The sequence below is a fragment of the Acanthisitta chloris genome, unplaced genomic scaffold (genome assembly GCF_000695815.1).
Source record: "Acanthisitta chloris isolate BGI_N310 unplaced genomic scaffold, ASM69581v1 scaffold6704, whole genome shotgun sequence".
NCBI classification, from domain to species: Eukaryota; Metazoa; Chordata; class Aves; order Passeriformes; family Acanthisittidae; genus Acanthisitta; species Acanthisitta chloris.
Genome location: NW_008668679.1, coordinates 21,246 through 42,566, shown reverse-complemented (window position 1 = coordinate 42,566; position 21,321 = coordinate 21,246). Strand labels below are relative to the sequence as shown.

General features: G+C 39.3%; 1 protein-coding gene across 1 annotated transcript in view; it reads left to right on the top strand.

Annotated features, from left to right (window-relative positions):
- Window positions 1–21,321, top strand: part of LOC103800617 (dihydropyrimidine dehydrogenase [NADP(+)]-like) — a 112,152-nt gene that overhangs the window by 78,680 nt on the left and 12,151 nt on the right. Inside the window, exon 8 of the mRNA XM_009072999.1 lies at window positions 19,950–20,093. Within this exon, the coding sequence (XP_009071247.1) occupies window positions 19,950–20,093 (144 nt within the window). The remainder of the gene's footprint in view (window positions 1–19,949; window positions 20,094–21,321) is intronic.

Below are 21,321 nucleotides of genomic sequence, written 5' to 3'. Positions count from 1 at the left end.
ATCCCCCCCCTGCCACTCTCTGCTCATCTTGCCCCAAGTCCAGGCCTGGGGGATGCTTTGCATGAACTGCCCCGAACCATGAACCTGCTGTGGTGAAGCTCAGTAACCCTCATGGCCTGGTCCTGACCACTGTGTGTGACCTGTGCTATAAAATAGGCAGGATAGTGATGAAAATTTTATGTTGTGGTGTTTGTCTGAGCTTAAGTTCTGGAGGAATTTTTGAAAGAGAATGTGTAGCTTAGTGATCTGCACTGGAACCAAGCTCTAGTTGTGAACTGAGCTCAGCCAAACTGTTCAACTTTGCACCCCTGATGGCTTTATATGCATAAGAACAGTAAGACTTTTTAAAATGCTACTGGAAATTTTACTGTGATCTATTATAGCTGATGGTATCTTAAATTATTCTTCAGCCCTTATCACAGCACTCAGGAACTTCAAATAAAGGCTGAAACCTGCTTTGCTTTGTCTTGCTTCAGGAGTATGTTCTTTTCCCAAACTTAAAAAAATAAGACTGCTTTTAAGACATACAAAAAAATACAGCATGAAATGCAGAGTGTCTGTATCTGGTTTTCATGGGGGATGCGTGAAAGGAATTAGACTATTTTCTAGGGGAAACTTATGACACACTGTTTGCGTATAAATTAACAACAATGAAAGTGGTAAATTAAAATTGTGACATCAATTCTTAGTTCTGCTTTGCATTTATATAGAAGGATTTATTATTACTGTGATTTACCTTCTACTAGAAGGTAAAACAAAGTATGAAGTAGTAGCAGTTTTAATTATCTTCTGGAAAAATTCAGCTTGCAGAAAACACTTCAGCATGTGTGCTCAGGGACCAAAGTTCCTGCGAGCACACCAGGCCATCCTCCCTCCATTTTCTAGGCTGTATTTCCAGCATTTTCCAACAGAGCAGTTCATTTTTGGGAAAGATCTGTCTTCCATCTCAGGTGAGGCACTGACCTCCTGTATTGCTTCCACCTTTTATTTTCTATTTTTCTTCCCTGGCTCCCTGCATGTGCTGGCAATGAGGAGTCATGGTGGTGTGGAAGCCCAAGGTGGACCATCCTGGCACAGAACAGCAAACCAGTACTTGACTCTTTTCTTCAGAACCATCGCTACAATGATCCTTTGTACCTTACATGCTAGCTTAAACCCCAGGGGAAGACTGTGCTCCATGACTCTGTTCACTCCTTGAGCTTGCTGCATTTTCAACAATGCACTTTTTATGACACTGCTGTGTGAGGTGACTGAGTTGGCTTAGGGGCATGTCCACAACTGTGGAACAAGCTCCCACTGGACCTAAGACTCAGGTAGTACCTTTGCCTTTCGCCCTGACAGTAAAAGGCTCTTTTCCAGCTTTACCTTCTCTGTGCAGAAGTGTATCTATGTCACTCCTTGCATTTGTTCTTACAGGAAGGAAATTTCTAAAATCTTACCTAAACCAAGCAGCCTGTCCCATACAGAAAGAATGAGGATGAAAGAGCAGGTGAGCCATGCAAGATAGGTGGAGTTCATTAGTTAGCAGACACTGCTGGGATGTTTTAATGATGAAGGTGGTATAAAACCTTTGCAAGGAAAGACAACAATGTGAAACAAGTGTCCATTTTATCTCGTTTCTTTTGTCTTCTGTAACAGAAACAGACACACTGAGAAGCAGGCTGAAGAAACCTAATTAAATACTGAAAGGAAATGAAAATTAGTTCACAGTTCTGTTCCCCAGACTGATTCTGTGAATATTCAGTTTGTATTATTTTCAGAAGAAAGTAAGACATTATAACCAGAATTCTCAAGGTATTTTTTATTCTCTAGAAGAGGGGACCTAGGTGCCTGGGCTGGTCTTTAGATATGGTCCATACTCCCAGTAGTGTCATTAGGACCTGCCAAGTATTTGATATATCTCAGATTAGTTTCATTATTATGAAAATAAGCCAGTGGACCCCCTCAATCTACTAATTTCTGTTGGGGAAATGTTTAAAGACTTTGAATCAAAGTTTTCCTAAGGAAAAAAACAATTGATAGCAAGTTATATTAAATAAGCAGGGTTCCCATGGAAGCAATCAGCAACAGTAACTTTGTTAAGCTGTTATTTCACTTAGAAAGGAGCATTAAATCAAAATATCATGACTTTATGATCTGTCTGTACCAGTATCAGTATCACTGATACCAGTAGAGCGTCGAAAAGAAAACTCTATAGCATCCTGAGATTGCTTTGCTTCCTAATTAAGACTACAACAGCATTTTGAAGAGTGTGAAAGGAACCCCGTGTGATGTAAAGTATCCATAGAATGGAGAAATCATTTATTTAGAGACACATTTGATGCAGGAGCTTGCTTTAAGACTAGGTTGAAGATACAACTCATTCTTTGTCTCAGGCTGGAACATTGTTTATTTTCTTGTTTTTCTAAAACTGTATTTGTTCTTCTCCTATTTTGAAAAAAAAAGAAAAAGAAAGAAAGACAAAAGAGATGTTTTTAAATGTTAAAAATTGCAGTAATATCTGTGATAAATAACTCCATACTGCAACATACTTTTTATGGTTAGCATTAAGCTTTGTAACTCTAGTTCCAGAAAGTCCCTGATGACAAAGAACAGCGTTTATTGAAACTTGTTGGATGTTACACTGTTTTACTTCTTTCTGTCTGGGCACTGACATCAGAAGTGACTAGCTTCCTATAGGCACCTAACTTCAGAAAGGAGAGATATGTCTGTACTTTCAAATTAAATGTGCCCGGGAATATTCCTAGGTGCTTAGGCCAGCTGGCACCGAGCAGCCTGTGCCGATGATCAGAAGCTGTTAGTCTCCAAAGCAGGTTGGCTGCAGGCAGGGTGCCTGCTGGGAATGGCTCCTGGAGCATGCTGACTTCCAAAGCCTATCCAGGAATTGCCTGGGACACTGATAGTCAGCACAGGCCAAAAGCAGGCAAGAAGATGTTGTAACGCTTTGTTGGGATAGATCACAACATCCCTGTGCCCAGGAATATTCCCAGACATTGATTTACTACTGTGGATATAGAGAGCATCTTGCAAAAGACTCTGAAGAAAAAATAAAAGACAAGTAATGGCAGTATGTGCGTGGGCATGAAAGACAGACAGATGGACATAGAAATGAGATCTATTAGATGTTAGTGAAAATTGGGCTCAGAAAAAGAGCTCTAACAGCCTGAGGTTCCAAAATCAAGACAACCAGTGAGAATTTTTAGAAAATCTCCAGAAATATCTTCTATCTAAAATATAATAGAATGTAATGTAATATGATATAAATGTGTAACTAATACACATATTTTTCTATGGTATGGCCAGAATATATGTATTGTCCAAGTATGGATGATCTGAAAAAATGATAACTCACTGTCTTTTCCAATGTTGTGAAACAGCTAACCCATGAGTTCACAGCATTGTGATGGCTGAATTCAGTTTGTAGGTGGGACAAAGTTGCAGTGGTTCAAATGAGAGGCCCCAGAGGCTATGTTTACATTAAGAGGTAATGCAGACAAACAGGCCAAATCAGAATAGTTGCAGAATGAAATGGTTGGTGCTGCAGACTGGTGTCCACACAATCTGCATTCCAGGGTTTTTTACCATGTTCTAGCTCTAGTCTGGTCTCATGGGCCATTAGCAGCTGGAGCTCATTTTAGGTGCACTCTTGGAGCACACATTCAGGTTTCATTTCATCCAAAATAAAATCCAGTTTGTGCTCTCTGAGACTACACTGCCATGAGAACAAAAGTGCAGTATGTGGAGATAATCAGGAGGTTCATGTCAAAGGTGTACTCCTGGTCTGAGCTAAAACCCTAATGCAGAGGCACCTGGTGAGCTTGTGCAGCAGCATGACAGCAACACAGGGCTCATGTGCACGATTAGTGAGCAGCCAAAGTCAGCCATCAGTGGAGCAGAGACAAGCCCTTAACCACCCAGAAAAGAAAATGTTTGCACAGACAAGGAAAGATTTTGTGCAAACATAAACGCATTAGCACAAAGCAGAGAAGAAAAATCGACTGGTAATTGTCTCACATATGGGATTTTTTTTTGCATTGGCAAGAAGATTGTTTTGCCAAAGCTTGCTTAGAGTAGCAAAAAGAAAAAATTCACCACATCAGGAAAACAAACTGACTCAGAAAATATAACTTTGCGCATATCTGGCTTTGATGCACTGCATGAGATCAAAACCAAACTTTTTGTGCCATTTGCAGAAGCATGAACTTTAAACTAAGAGCAGCAGCACTAAAGCAGAAAAGAGTGTGAATGCCAGCTGGACAGTTAAAGCATCAGTAAATGCTAGACAACAGAGACTTTGTTGGCATTTTCTGGGAGTCTAAAACTGCTGACAAAAATGTACAGCATAATATGACATGATAGAACAATCAAAATACCAGCAGGACAATGTAAACTAGCAAGAAAAGTTGAACAAATTAAACTAGCAGGAAATATAGATAACTCATAAATACTCTGCTTTTAAGTAAATCAAGTGAATGAATGAAGCATGTGACTAAACTGGGGCAAACAATTCATAAGTTACATACAAAAAGTCAGAAAACTTAGCTGAAACAGGTTGTAAGCTGTAATACCCCCTAAGCAAAGTGTTTATATGGTGTTTTAAAGGTCTGAGATGTCTTCTAGGCAAAGGAGAGCTGGAAATGGACACAGTGATGCAGCTGGGAGAGCACTTGATTAATAGAAAGTCTTCAGCACTCAGAGAAAATGCAGTAAGGCAAGTGAAAGTAAGGAGAGCATAAGCCTCATTGCTGAGGTTTACCAAGGCCACAGGTCAGACAGGCAGCAAGTCAGCTGTAGAGAAGGTAGGAAGCTGTACACATGCATAGTCTTTTAGCAATTTAACAAGGCATTTTACAGACCTGCAGTTGGTAATATGCTTTCCATCTTAAAAAAGTAGAAGTATTTTCAGTTTGTGATGCAATATTTATATATTTGCAAATATATATATATATATATATGTAAGAATTACATAATTTAGCTACCTCAATATCTTTTGAGCATCCCTTAGAGTGGATACAGGTGGAAGAAAATGCAATTTGAGATCAAACCTAAGGTAGAAGAATGCCAACAATATCAGCATGGTAGAAGAATGTGAACAGTATCAGTAAGAACTAATGGGGCTCACTGGGATCACTGCCATAGCTGTATAGATGCAGAAACAGAACAGCAAAAGCTGTAGCTGATCATGATTGCATTCTCATCTATCTGCTTGAAATGACCAAGGCAATAAATCTAAAATGAAATAAAATGAGATGAAATTGCATTTGACTCCTGGAGCACTGGGATAATTGCTGACCTCCTAAAGGCTATTACCTAGCTCCTGAAAAGTAAAAACCATGCAGGATAGACCCACACCTGAAAATGTCAGTTTGAAGATTAGTGGCATTCATAAACCATCTCACACTACTTTTCCATGCTTTCAGATCTGTACAGTCTCCTGAGGTGATTACTAAACAAAACCATGCGATGAATACAACTGCTGTAATTCGCTGGAGTCTTCTCATATGTAAAGGACAATATCCCACAGTGCAGCACTGCAGCATGTAAATGCCAAAGCTGTTATGTCGCACAAGGCAGGGCAGGAGAGGCACTATTGTCTGTGTGTGGCATACATAGGACACAACTCCTCCAAAAAGGCTTCTACTTTCACCAGCAGAGTGTAGGAGCAGCCCAGCTGGGACATATTGGAGTAATGTGTGCAAGTGAAAACTTCAATCCTTATGTTTTAAGGGCAGGAAACTATCTGAGTACAAAGTGACCATCAATTATTAGAAAGTATTCTATAAAGCCAGGACTACTATCCAGTATCAGTATCTACAACCTGCAGTAATGGGCATTGCTCAACATCTGGAAAGGAATTGAGTTGTACACTCCTGAGTTCTTATCCAGGCTGCTGTGCACAAAAAACAGGACAGCTGAACATTGAGAATGTAGAGTCTCAAAATAATAGTAATAGAGAAAATAAGGAGATTCAACATAAGTGTTATTTAAGCTGGGTATTTTTCAGTTTGAGGCAGGGGCTACAAGAGAATCTCAGAAGAGTGTTTGAACAGGGCAAAAATTTAGTGTCAGCTTATGCCGATTGATCTTTCATGCTGACTGTATGAGCGGGGAGAAATCCTGTCATCTCCTAGAGTACAGCAACCTCACAGGTAAGTGGAACTGTGCAATATGTACTCGAGTTACAGTCCCCAGGTCACTGAGCAGAAATGCCATTAGGTGCCTGTCAGAGCTATTCTGGGACAGAATCCTCCATCCAAAAGGATGTCTGTGTACTGGGGAGCATCAAGCTGTGCAGGTAGTTTCATTACCCCAGAGAAACATACACCTAACAGAAAGAGACAAAAACTCATTGCACTCTAAAACAGACTTTGAAAAAAAAGTACAACAAAGGACACAATCTCAAACATCAAATCTCAGCAGCTGACCTTTGCTATATTAGTCACACTTCTCTGGCTTTATAGTAATTTTGCAGCAACTGCTGGTGTGGTCAGGATGGAGCACTCTGGAAGTCTCACTACCAAACTGCATTTGGATACAGTGGAGTCTGGACTTGTTCATTCATACAAATAACCTGAAATAAAATTCTAGTCCACTTCTCATAACTCCTACCATTGCCATTGCCTTGCAGCAAGTTGAATGGCAAAATGAGTCAAGAACTGAAACTTCAATCTTTTATAAAGCAAAGAGGAAGACATTTTCCAATGGAAAAATGTGTCTGGCAGAAAGTCCTTACAGTAGCCTGGTGCTGTACTGATGTCAGGACACATACCTCAATGTTGCCAGTGCCAGCATTTTGGCTGGCACTGGCAAAAGGAATAACAAAAAGAAAATAAATCAAAGGGCAATAAAGGCAAGGGATTAGCAGGCTAACAACCACCAAGAAAGACAGAACTCTGCCAAGATCAAAACTCTTCTTCATGTTAAGTCATGAATTTGAGTGCCAGTCACCCACATTGAAGAGACCCTGTAATTTCTCTGCAGCAGGAGTGGGTATTTTCTAGTCTCACCCCAAATGTCTGCATCATATGAACAGGAGGCAAAGTTATGGATGCAGAGGCACTTTTTTTCACCAGGGCTTGGTCAGTGGGAAGAGCTGATGACAAATTGATGCCATTGACAAACTTGTAGCTGACTTGTTAAATTCCACACCACTCCATCAGCTGTGTCACCAGCAGTCCCTCTCCAGAAAATGCCCACCCAAGCCTTATGCTGCTTGCAAGTTCCATTTTGGGCAGTATTGAAGGTAATCCTCCTAACCCAAAATGCCAAGAAAGTTGAGTTGGAATTTTTTTTAGTAGTAATTACTAAATTTTTTATATTCTGTTTCCCAGGTTAAGGATGCAGAACAGCGACATTCATGTTTAAGTATTCCACCTCAGCTAAATGTGACTGAGGGATGTCACCACGATGAGCTTGCACATTCCTGCATAAACACACACTAGGAACTTCAGAGAGCTCGGCTTCAAAATAGTGATTTAAAGAAAATAATCTGTCTGGAAGAAGGATTAAAGCCTGGAGTGAGTTGCACTCTCACTTCTGAGGGCTGAACTCAGAAAAATATTTGTCTAAGCATGCAGACAGCCTGAAACAGTGGCTGAGGGGCACAAGACTATCCGTCAGCCAAGTTTCTGTCAGAGCAGGCAGCAGTCTGGGGTGGCACCAGAGAAGTGGGGGATTTGAAGTGCTGCTGCTGCCCAGAAGAGTGCCATTGTTCATCACTCTGCTGCTCCCCATCACAGCCTTGCCCCTTCTCCTTCCCCCTGCCTGGTCAGCAATCACTCCTGCTCCATACCAAGCATTTCTGGCAGGCATGGGGTGTGAGAGGGCAACCCTGCTCTATCTCCAGCAAAATCCAATGCTACTTAAATACTAGACAGCTGTGAGCTGGCTTTGTGCCATGGTTGTCCATGAAATCCTTGTAGATAGGCTGCATTTTGCTACCTTGCCTTCCCTGCTCCAGGTACACACCTGGTCGGAAGCAGTTTGCTCTGCTGTGGTGTCATGGCTTGTCAGAGTGCTCTGCACACAAAAAGACTGGATATATAATTTACTGCTTGTGCAGGACCACTCACTGCATATTCTCTGGAGGCAGGAAATGGCCCCAGCCATCCTGAAGAGAAGCAGCAAATCTCTCCTGTGTGGTGGCTGCTCCTGCCTTTGTAAGCTGCTCAGACAGAAGATCTCCTAGGAGTTTTATCCATTGGAATACACAGCACCTCTATAAAATATGGAGAAAAAAAAAAAGTCAGGCAGACAGATGACATGGATTATCTATAATAATATAAATTATGTCATCTGTGACCTTTAGAGCAGCAGCGCTGTTGTAGACAGCATTAATGTAGAGAAGCTGCACTAAGTAGAAAATTTTGTTTCCCTTTCTGTCTTAATGGTTGAAATGGCCAGAGATAATTTTTTTGAGCTGTAGATTGAGTGAATCAGTATAAATATTTGGCACAACTATAACAAGTTGAATTATGCCAAGAAATAAAAAATCATTTTGTTTTTGCAGTTTAAATGAGGATGATATTTTTAAAGAAGGCAGGTTTTTGAGTAACGAAGCTCTGTAGAGCTCATGTAATCCACTCATGCATGAAGAGGTATGTTATCTGGAACTATCTGAGTGCAGAACAGCTGAAGACAGGACAGTTTTTTCAAAAAATATGGAAGAGGTGTGCACTATACACTTTCATTGGACACCTGTAACTCCTGTGATGAAGCCAGGTGGAACCAGGTGTGCATGTCCAGGAGGAGTGGGTTGATCGTGGTCAGCCAGTTGCCCCAGTCGCTGCACAGAGGTTTAACCTCAGTCAGTGTAACTACTTGCATGTTAAGCCATGCCTAAAAGCTTTGTAGAATCAGGACAGGAGTTTCCTTGCAAGTATCAATGATATGGTTTGTTGTGCCATGTCAGTCTGTTTGACCTGCAAACTAGCCCAAAATGAGTACACAGTGCAAAGTGATATGTAAAGGAAAGGTTTATGTGTCTCCATTGTTCATCTGTAAGGAGCATATAACCAATGAAAAAGTGGATGGCCTGTGCAAGCAATATGTGATTGTGGTTATATTTAATAGCAGAGGGCAAGCTGAATGCATATATTCACAAGTCTAACTGTGCATACAAATCAGTGAAGTCTTGCAGTAACAAGATGATCAGAACTCATTTTAAAGCTATTATAGTAATTTAAAACAAGATAGTTTTTAAAAGTACAGTGATGTATGCCTGAGATCTGTATTTCTAATGATTTGCATGTTAGATCTCTAAAAATCAAATTCTTCCTCTGATTGACTTGAGTGAAAATCTAATCAAATTAGCATTTTAGAATATATGACCATTGTAATGCCATCTTCAGAATATAATGATACTTTAGATATTATACTTTAGCAGTTGTAAAGACAGATAAATATTCACGAGAAGCACTGTGGGGGACATGGATTCTAATGAGAACTTTTCTGGTTTTCTACATTAGGTTTTTAGTGTCTGTTACTTTGGTACGTACATACTGATGTCTTCTCACTGCTTGATGGGAAGCATTTATAGGAAGTATTTATATCAGTTTAGTGAAGCTATCCCTTTTGCAATGTATTATTGATATTTTATTCATAAGTTTGATATAATATTAGTTTTAAAGAGTTATTTCTTTTTGGATCTGTTTAAAAGTTCTGATAACTTCAAATTGCAAAAATTCTTCTGAATCACTTTCCTTTAGTGGACCATTCCAATTTTGCCATCTGCCTATAATCCTTTTCTTTCCTTTTTTAATGTTGTATGTTGTGTGTTGCTTTGTCACATTTTAAAAAACTGTTGGAAGGCCTTAATCAAACCAGAATGCCCAAACTGTTTGTAGAAGAGCATTTAGAATTTTCTCATACTACCTCTTGCCAAATGGGAATTTTGACTATCTAGGGGTGGAAGTGCTTGCTTTAATGGAAGGTGACTCTTAGCATGAAATTTAGTGAGTTTAGAATATTGAAGTGATGATGGAAATCATTGTATTACTGAATTTGAAGACTAAAAGGCAATGGTAGGCTCCTTGGTCATAACTGCAGGAGTTGACTAGAGCTCATTTGTCTGCACTGAATACTTTACATTTAAATTAGGATTGTGTGAAGTAGAGATGGAAGGATTACTGTGTGTGAGAGATGAACGAGGGAAAGCATTGTAGTCTGTGCAGGAGGAGGATAAGTACTGTAGTTCATCTGCCATAAGAGATGGATTACATTGAATCTGAAGTGGAAGAGGCTTGCTTGGGAATTATTAGCAGGGGTTTGCATTTAAGTAATCTGTTAGCACAATAATATATGTATAGTTATGTGATGCGCAATCTACCAGGGGAAAGTGGAGTTTATTTCTAGATATATTGAAATTATATGCTGTTTACAGTATAGGCAAGTTGGTAATAAATCTGAAGATTCCATGCAAAAAAATACATCGACACAAAAAGGCAGGATAAACAAAAAACGAAGCAAAACAAAGAATTTGTAAACATTCCAGCATATGGACAAAGTGTATGCTCTTACCTCTCGTGCAAGATTTAACTGCTAGCAAAAAGTACTTGATAGGCAAATTTGTAGCTGAAACACATATAGCAATGGTGTAAATGCACTTTCTTTGCACACAGTGGAAGCAGTCATTATTTTACTGAAGGTACTCAGAGCCTCATAGAGGGGCTTTCAAAATCTTGATTTCTTCCAGAGTCTGGAAGAGGTGGTTGCTGGTTGCCCTTTCTGCCTAGTCTCCCATTCCCCTGAGAATGTGAAGTTGATGGGCATTACTGATGACTGTGTCTGTTTTATATGGCCATGGTACATACATAGCCTTTCTATGAGTACATACTGCAGGGAGTCTAGAGCTGTATTTCCATGAGGGAGATGCTGGATAGGAGTGTGGAAGAGCTATGGCAGCTGTAGATAGCATGCTTGTCACTTCCTCCTGCCCCCAGGCTGCATGGTAGCATCGAGTTGCTCAAGGCGCTTTTGAACAGATTCAAATGGGTCATGTAGGCAGTTTAAATGCAGGTTCATTGGGCCTCACAGTTCTAGAAACAGGACTAGGCTTATACAGTGCAAGTGAAATTAGCAAATTCAGCTTAATACAGTTCGACTCACCTTGCTGGGTCAGCAGCACCTATGATTGACAGGTCAGTTGGTAACCACTAATGTACCCATAGCAGCAAGGATATCCATGCTTTCTCATAGTTATAAGAAAATGTTTAATTTTCCCTTTTAATAGTCATTAGGCACTGCTGGAGTCATTCTCCTCAGTAATGTCCCCCCAGAAGAGGATGGTTAAATCCAAAGAAACATCATTATAGCATTGATCTCAATAGCACAGTTACCAACCAATTTGGTGAAGGTGGGTAAGAGTATCTAGCAATGGCCTTTTTTCATGTGATCAGGTAATTTACAGCATTGATATAATAAACACATAAACTGAATGTATAGATATGAATATGCTGTGGTATATAAATGCACATGAAAATGTGAATACTGGATTTTTATTTTTACTTATGTACCAGTAAAAGTACAAAATCTTATTCGCTCAAAGTTTTTTCCAACACTGCAACTCAACTGATACTGATCCCTGTTTCCTAAACACATTTAAATTCAGTTATATTTGCTTGCCTGCCAGATATTTGTTAATAGCCATTCTGCTGACATCTTCTTTATGCTGCTTCTTAGCTGACAGAATTTCATCTGCATAAATGGGTGGAAAGTCCTTTCCTCACGTGTCCAACAAACTGGAGACAAAGTGCCTGCCAATGTTTTAATTTCTTTTGCATGTTCTGGTTAGAGAGTGAGAAGAATGCTTTCACTCCACAGTGTCATGAATATGGTAATCTATGGAAATCACAGAAAGCAGGTACTTAAGTTAAGCACATACTGTACTACAGGAATCCCTGATGAATTCAAGTCTCTTCTGTTTAGAGAAGATGTTGTTGTCTATTAAGTGACAGACTGCCAGATGTTCATGAAGTAGCACAGTAATGTGTATCAGTATCTTCTTTTCTTCACCCCAGAAGGTAACATTTTCTTTATCATCTATGTCATCCTGGCTTTTGATTGTAAATGTCTAAGCTTGCTTCAAATATTAACTCTTTTTTGTTTTATTGATGAATATTTCATGACTTCAGTACATTTGTAGAGTGTAAGTTTTTGCTGCACTATAGTAAGCCTGTAATTCTAAAATCCTTTCTCTCTCTTGGTGTATATAAGCTGCTAAAACCCAAACATTTGAGGTAGAACATGAAGACTAATTTGTGATTTTGAGTTAGAAGAGAAAATTTTGGCAGTGTTATAAAAATGATGGAAAGATGATATAATTGTTATTTGAAATAATGGTTTTATCTGCATGTTCAAGCATGGTACTACATATCTGATGGTGAGGTCACTGCAATATGTTTTCCTAGAACACACATTAATGTCCTGTTTGGTCTCAGAATTACTGAAGGGCTGGGGGTTAACTCACCCGCTTTAAGTAATCATGGTCTAAAGAGCAGGCAGAACAGTTGAGTAACTAAATGCATTGGTACATACACATGCAGTGTGGGCAGCAGAGGTTACAGGAACATGTATATGTGCAGTAATTACAGATTACTGAGACAGAGCTGTTTACAAAGCAAATAAAAGTTCCAAGGAAAAAAACCAAAATAACTGAAAGGCAGAGTTCATTTTTTTCTGAATAATTGTTGCATTCTGTCCTTTATATTGAAGGCATTTCTATATCATTAAAGGAAGTGATGCCAGTAATGTCTCGGCTCTAAGAGAGGCAGCCATGAGAATGTGTGAATTCTTTAATATAAGGGACAAAGTCACTCTGGCTTCTTGCTAATGCAACTGCAGCAGCTCTATGGGCTGCAACAACTGATGCTGGCCCAAGAAACTCACTATAAGGTGGAAACTGATTGAGTGAAGTATCCTGTCCTCTCCATGGCATGTCTGCAAGAGACATGCCATGGGGAGGACTCATGCAGAATTCCCTACTTGAGGTGTTGATGTGAACCCTAGTTCCATTGCAATGGCTTCTTCATGCCCGTATCATGCAGTGTATGGGACTGACACAGAGAAGATCAGCTATTTAAGAGAATTTAGCTTCGAATGCCTGAAAGAGTGAGAATGTCTCACAGAATAAGGATTCACAGCTTCACTTTCTCCATTGCCATACATAGTTTTCATTAGTTAAGCAGTTTACCTATGGGGAAAGCTTGTGCAAAATATTCTCTCCACATATCCATGAATATGAATGTGTGTTATTTGCTGTCTTCAGAGGAACAGAATTCAGCCGTTGGCATTATTGTTGGGTTGTTTTGTTTTTTTTTTTATTTTCCCAGAAGGAGCACAAGCTACCTTGACATTGTGACAAGATTTTGTTGTTGTAACCCGTACTGTTCTTTGGTACTGAGACTTTGTGTTTTCTTTCTCTCTGGAAATGTTGGAGTCATGTTTCATTGTATTCTCTGAGAACAAGAAAGAAAGCAGATACGATTTCAGGAAACTTTAGTAGTCTTTCTGTTGTTGTTGTTAAGTTGCAAGAGGTTGGGGCAGACCACTGCATAGAAACTGTCACACGGTGTGAAGTGTGTACATGCAACTATTGCATGTACATGCAGTATGTAAAATAAAGATTCTAGTTATATGCAACCATTTTGAGCACTTTAGATAGAATAAATAAGGATTCAGAAGCAGCTGAAAAAAAACCTCCCACATTAAAATTGGAACTGCTTTCTCTGGAAAACTTTATACATCACATACAGAAGTTTTCCATATGAACAAATGGGGGTCAAACATTACTAAAACCTTTGTGCTGAGGACATATAAAATGACCCATATAAACCTGATTTAAATTCTTGTAGCTCCTGGGTGAGGGCAGCTGTCTACCTCACTTAAATGTTAATGTTTCCCTTATCTGATTGCCTTTCCATACCATGCTCCCACTTTCAGGAGTCCTGCTTCACCTATTACTTTCCTCAAAGCTATTAATTCTTGTCTGCAATCTTCACAGCTTTAACTGTGTCTGAGGTAGTCTGTGTAGCCTCTCAGGGTGTTTCTTAGATTTTACCCATCTAGCTGCTTGTCTCCCCAGTTCTCTGAAGCCAATGGGAAACCTTCACAGATGTAGTCCTGCCAAGGCAGCAAAGGGATGAAGCCCAGCTTTTCTGATCATTTACAGAAGAAAGTGGTATTTGGCGACAACCACAGATCAACTGCTCTTCATAGGAAGGGAGTAGTCAGCATGGATTTACACATGGGAAAACAACATTTGACCAGCTTGATAGCCTACTACAATGAGATGACTGGCATGGTAGATGAGAGAATCCTACTTTGAGCAGGGGATTGGCCTGGATGGTCTCAAGACATCCTTTCCAATCTCAACTGCTCTGTGATTCTGCCAAGGTAGTCGACCACCTTTTTCTTCATTCATAGAGAATGAATGATATATACACACCTTCATACCTTGGACTGGACACTACACTCAAGTATAAAAAGAATTGGTTAATGACATTATAGTCAATATGGGAAATGCTTCACACATGAGGGAAACAGTATTTTTTGAAATATGTTACCTCATAACTAAAGATACTGCTAAGCCAAATGTCCATGAGCCAGAGACCCTTTGAATTATTTATGTAAGTTCTTCCTTTACCTTGTGACCACTGCTCCCTGAAAATCATTTAATTAAAATTACTATGTTCCAGTGTTCTTTTTGCTGCCATCTCATCAGCATATACTTCAGATCTACTGTAGTACTGTAGGAGTCTGTTGCATATTTTTGGTTTGTGATTATACCTAGCTGTGCATAGTGGGCTGACCCTGGCTGGATGTCAGATGCCCACCAAAACTGCTCTATCATTCCCCTCCTAAGCTGGACAGGGGACAGAAAACATCACAAAAGGCTCATGGGTCAAGGCAATCAGGCCGGTTAAGCTTGATTTCCCTTTGGTGAATCCATGCTGACTACTCCTGATTGCCTTCTTGTCTTCCACTTGCTTAGAGATGGCTTCCAGGATGAGCCATTTCATCACCTTTCCAGGGACTGAGATGAGGCTGACTAGCTGGTAGCTCTCTGGGTCTTCCTTCTTGCCCTTTTTGAAGACTGGTATGACATTTGCTTTCTCCCAGTCTTCAGGCACTTCTCCTGACTGCCATGATCTTCAAAGATGATTGAGAGTGGCTTAGCAATGATCTCTGGCAGTTCCTCAGCACTTGTGGGTGCATCCCATTGGAGTCCATGGACTTGTGAATGTCAGGTTTGACTAAATGGTCTCTCACCCAATCCTCCTTGACTAAGGAAAAGTCTTTCTTTCTGTAGACCTTCTCCCTGGTCTTCTGGATCAAGGATTCCTGAGGGCTGGCTTTGGCAGTGAAGGCTGAAGCAAAGAAGATGTTCAGTATCTCAACCTCCTCTGCAATCTCTGTTGCAAGGTTCCTTGTTCTATTCAGTAGCAGATCGACATTTTCCCTAGTATTCCTTTTGTTAAATGATGTATGAATATTACTACCCCAGAGGTGCTGCCACCATTGCTGATGGGCTCAGCCTTGGCCAGAGAGGGGTCCATTTTGGAGCTGGCTGCCCTTAGCTCAGTTGGACAAAGGAGAAGCTTCTAGCCACTTCTCACAGAAGTCATCCTTGTAGTCTCCCCAATACCAGAACCTTGCCATGCAAACCCAATAGACTGCCAGATGAAATCTGTGTCTTCTAACAGTAGATGGCATCCAGCCCCTTAGTAGCAGACAGGTCACAAATAAGCAACCCATGACTACACCATGGAGACGTATGTGGATTTTCCCATGGTAAGGGGCAGATCAGTTTCCAAGTTAGAAATAAAGTCTGGGTCATCTGACACACATTGCACTGCCCTGTTCACCAGCCTGTTCCACTGGTTAGACTGCTTGCTGGTGTGCCCATAAAAATTGCAGCAATCTGAAGTGGAGGATTGTCTCTACTTTTTGCCATTAGGAAACAAGTACCTTTTTCAGTTCATAATATGCTCAATTACCTTTAGATTGATCCATGAATAAATTATAATCAAAACAGACTTATTCACCTTAAAGCTCTCTGGCTTAAGGTTTCATTGTTGATTCATTAAGTTGTCAGTTCTCTATTGGCAGGGTAATGCTTTTTTATATCTGGATAGAGACAGTTTTAGTGGAAGATACTGTTATCTTTAAATGAGCAGGATTTAGCTTTTTTGGTAAGAACAAATTCATCAATGCTGAATCCCTGTAGAAACTACTGAAACAAAAATCACAATGTTGCTGAAGATTTAAAGAGTTCATCAGTTAAAAGGCAGCCTTTCTAAGTGGAGAGTGGGGGGAGGATTTGGATTTTTTTTCTTTCTCACTGTAAAATACTCCAGCACAATATTTCAAGCTTCCAGTTTTGTGATAATGCAACTATAAACAATGAAATAATTCCACTTAATATATTTATTTTGGCTCCATTTTTGATGTTATCCCTCCAGTAGAAACACATTGAATTATGTCTATATAGAGACAGATGGATAGAAATAATGCAGCTATAGACATCACTGATACAGATATATAAGTAGACAAGAATTATCTAATTACTCTGCTTGTTGCAATCTTCTAAGCACTTGCTGTGATCAACATATTTATATTAATTGTTTTTTTTTTCTAGGCAGATGTTGATATGACAAAGATATCAGCATATGGAGAGTTTAATGACATTGGAATATCCAGAAATTTTTTTTAAAAAAAGTACTGTAGAAAGATTTCAAAAGCAAGCAGAGTTAAACTCACCAAGTTCTGTGCTTCTGCTTTCACAGGGAATTTTGTTATTAAATCCCCCATGTGCTTAGGAAGATATCCCCTACAATAATTTGAGGTGATTTAAGTTTAAAATCTCTTAAATATCCATCTCTTCAGCAGTTAGTTCAATGTTTCCACTTTTGCTATATCCAGTAATGCACTTCATTAAAATATTGTTTGTCATTTCATATGGCCTTTGACTGCAGAATGTTTGAAATCACAGCTCTGAACAATATGCAGTCTCCTCAGCGTTCCCTGTGTCTGCACATTACTCATAAGAGGCACCATCAATAAGTCCTTCCTAAGCTCCTGAGGCTACATTTTCATGTATTATTTATTGTTATAGAAAAGATTGCTGGTTTTCAATGTTGTTTGATGAAATTTGGCTTGGCTGCTTGTGAACTACTAGACCTCAAACACAAAATACTCAGGCCATTTGTATGGGCACACAGTCCATGACAGTCACGTCAGTGGAAGGACATTGTGTATGCCCATGTCTGGACTAAGACCTAGGTGTTTCCTTAATTATTTAAAATTCTGTTTTACCAAGTTCCTGATGGAAAAACAGCAGTGCGCAGGAAATATGAAAGTTGGACTATAGTTTTCTAGATTAATCATAATTTCTTTTGTTTTTAAAGACACTGATTATATAATTTAACTGCATGCATGTCATTACAAAACATCTGAATTATGGAACTGATGGCACTGCACACTTTTCAAAATGTCTGCTGTACATTTCAGCTAGCAGCTATATTAGATGTAAAAACCTAAATACTTCCATATCGCAAGTATGAAAATTAATTAATTGCCTTTGGAATTTGCTATTCATGGGTTCTTTTTCCACACTTTTCCTTGGATCACCTATTTCATTTCAATATACTCAGTGTTTCTGTCTGTAGAAATTAGGAGACTGGGTGTCTATTAAGAGAAAAGAAAAGGATTTATTCTGCAAAGATTTGGCTATTCTTCCCAAAGATGATCTTCAATCAGTCAAGCCATGAACAACTGTCTCCTCTCTCTACCACTTCAGTTAAAACCTCAGCAAAATTAGCTTTGCTACCTACTCTCAAAGTCAGCAATTCAATTCCTGGCCAGACAGGAAAGAATCCAAAAATGCTCTGTCATCAGGTCTCCCGCCCTCTCAAGCCAAATTTGTTGGCATCAGCACATAAATTATAGAGAGAAAATAGTTTCTCAGTGCTACTACTTATTCGTAGCCAAAATGTATTTCTAATTGATTCAGCCTAGTAGACATACAAGATCACTTTTTATCAACATTTGTATTTTTTAGATCTTTGCTTAAAATTTTAGGCTTTCTGAAAGTCATCTAAAGAATTCAATTAACATGCATGTGCTTTAGAGCCTATTGATTAGATTGAAATTAGAAAAAAATCTTCCTTCTACTCATTTTCCTGTTTAAAGTAATTCTATTTTTCTGTCTTATTTGACTTTAGTATGTAAGGCTGCTACTTTACTGCTGTTTGCAGTAATTTGTAAAACCTTATTTTAAGACATCCTAGAACATTTCCTTTCCAAGATCATGTACGGCATCTGCAGAGAAAGGAAGCTTTGTTGGGTGTCTGTAAGGAAGCCCTTGAACTGACCAAATAAGAGCCCTCTGCCAGTGGGCAAACTCAGGCTACACCTCCATTTGGGACAGATAGGGTCTGCAACATTCCACACAGTCCTGGCCTTGCATTTGCCCAGGCTGAGGCTTTGTCCCAGAGCTCAGTTCAGTCCCAGCCTGCAGGATGCACCTCCTCTAGGGAGCATTGGGAGACTGCAAGGCCCATGCTGACTTGCCGTTACATTTGCGTTGAGGCCACAAACCAAGGATTGGAAGCAGGGAAATGTTTCAAGGACCTCACCCTCTGGCTGTATGCTCAGAGTGGCAAAATCCTAGCAGCCAGGAAAGCTTTGTTTATCATAACAACAAGCCTGAGGTCCCAAGGTTAGGTATTGTGACTGTCTGAGCTCATTGAGGAATTTTTCTCTTAAGGATTAGCCAGAAGAGCAGGGTAACCTCTTCTGGATTTACTTCATTTTAAAAAATAATAATTTGTAAATTTTTAAATAATTCGAGTTTTAAAATTCACATTGAAATTCCCTCTTAAAAAATTGATAACCACAGCAGTACTGTATCTTGTTCGATATGCTCTTTGAGGTTGTATTATTAGCGTGAATTAATGCTAGCAGCTGCTGAGGCTATGTATCCCCTGTTACTACCTGCTGGTTTCTGCAGTACTGCTGTAGCTTCTGAACAGGGTTTAGTTAGGTGGATAAAATACCTTTGCAACATAAGGAACTTGTTTCAGGGGAGGAAGGGCACGGTCTATTGCATCAAGCAAAAATCCATTTTTCTACCATTTTTCACTCACCTAAATCTGTGATTGTGGCACAGTGCAGTTGTCCTTATCTCTGCTAGGTAAGCAAAAGGACTTTTTCTTTCAGGCAGCCAAGTGTTTTAGGTAAATCTAAACCAGCTCTTTCATGTACGTGGGTGAGTCATGAGTTTTGCAGTTCAGTGAAGTCTTCCTCTAGAGTTTGCTTAATTTGATTCAAGGATTAAGTGTTACAGAAAAGACTGTAAGTGGGACATACAGGTAAATTAGGAGATTAGAATGTGTTTCAGTTCATTTGGTGGTGGTTAGCCTTATTTTGACAGGTCAAGACAGCCTTCTGTTATCAGACTGCAAAATACATGTTTGTAGGCTTTAAAAATATGTATTGATATATTCAGATATCCACACAAATAATCTTAAATACTGGCAGAACCCTTCTAAGTAAACTGATAATTTTATGATACCTTTCCACAGAGTCTAAAATAAAATAGAAATAAAGTTACACATTTGAATTATTTAGCATGATGCATTTTTATATATAAGCAAGCATGCAATGGGGAAATAATAGACTGTGGGATGCTGACCTGCAATTCAGCTATTTTTCTGTTGTGGGATATTAATATTTTAATATTCTGTATATATTTTCAAGTCAGATCTCAATGTTCATATTTGATTTTTATTCATTTCTCACGCTGGTACAGTCTCACTGATTTCAATTTCAACTGAATAAGAAGCAAGTTGCACTCAGCATTGACTTAGGGTGTTGCCCTTGGGATCAGACTCACCTTTTCACTACACCCCCTCGCTAAGCATAATCATGTTGACTGACTTTTGTTTCAGAAACTACCCAGTTTTGGGCCTTACCTGGAGCAACGCAAAAAGATAATAGCTGAGAACAAGATTAAACTGAAGGCACAGAACGTGGCTGCTGTGCTTCCCGAGGAAAAGCATTTCATTCCAAAGAAGCCCATTCCAGCAATCAAGGTAACAAAAATACACGCTTATGCATAAGAAATGATCGGCCATCAGGCAGTTGACATGCACAGTCATTTCTAGCAGTTTGAGTTGGTTATTACTGCTTTTAAGCTTGTTAGAGGGCATCAAAGGCAACTCTTCATGCAGACTTTCTAGCTTTTAACCAGAATTGATGGGAAATGATTTGTGATGTACATGTATAGGTATTTCCCTAATGTCATTTTTCAAAATGAAGATATTCAGGCAATGGAACAGTAATTCTAGAACAAGCATGGGTAATGCCTTGAAGGACAAAGCAGAACTGTTAACAATTGCTTTCAGTTTGAATGCTGCAGTATGGGTTGTTTTGCATGATACCTTTTGATTACTTGCAATGTGCTAAATACCTCCATCCCTCATGCAGGATCGATGGCAAAGGTTGGTGTTCAGTACATATAAAAGCTGTGTCATAGGTTTTCAGACTGAACTTTTAAAGCTGGAGAATGTTTGTCTAAGTAGCTGATCCACCATCTACAATGAGTAAATGTCAAGGTAAAAATAAAACCTGTGACCCCCACCTACTGCATAATCCATACGTTGAAGCTTTTCCCTTCCCCTAGGAAGCTGATAAATATCAATAAAATGAAATGGCATAAGCTAATTATTCTAGGTGTTTACTTTAGAGTTTAAACTTCATGCCTTAATAGGAAAAATAAGTAGGCAATTTATTTATTTTTGTATATCAGGATTTTCATGTAGGCCCTTTTATAAAGCAATGTGAAAACTATAACTGTTGATCTTGTTGACTGTCTTCCTCATATATGGGAGAATGTCAGATATCTACAAATAGCTAATTTTCACTGTATGATCAGACCTTTAAGAATTCTTGCACAAATGAGGCCAAACATAAAATACAATGTATGCAGTGGCTCAAAATAACACATAATTCCCAAGATAATTTTGCAGTTTACCAATACCTCCAGTATTCCAAGCTAATGGGTAGAATGGCAAAACCAGCCAAGGAGAAATTTTGAATCATCATCCTGTGTAAGTTAAATAGTTTTCCACTCCTGCAGACCTCTCTGTTTTTTGGACTGGTTATTTTGATTTATGTCACACTTTTGAAAATCGCTCCCCTCCTCTTGTGCAGAGGTTCCCTTCTCTATGTATACAAAAGTTCCAAAGAACAGCAATCTACTCTTTTCTTTCCCACTATGATGAGCGTTTTCAAAGCCTGCTTGACCTCAGAGGTTTCATG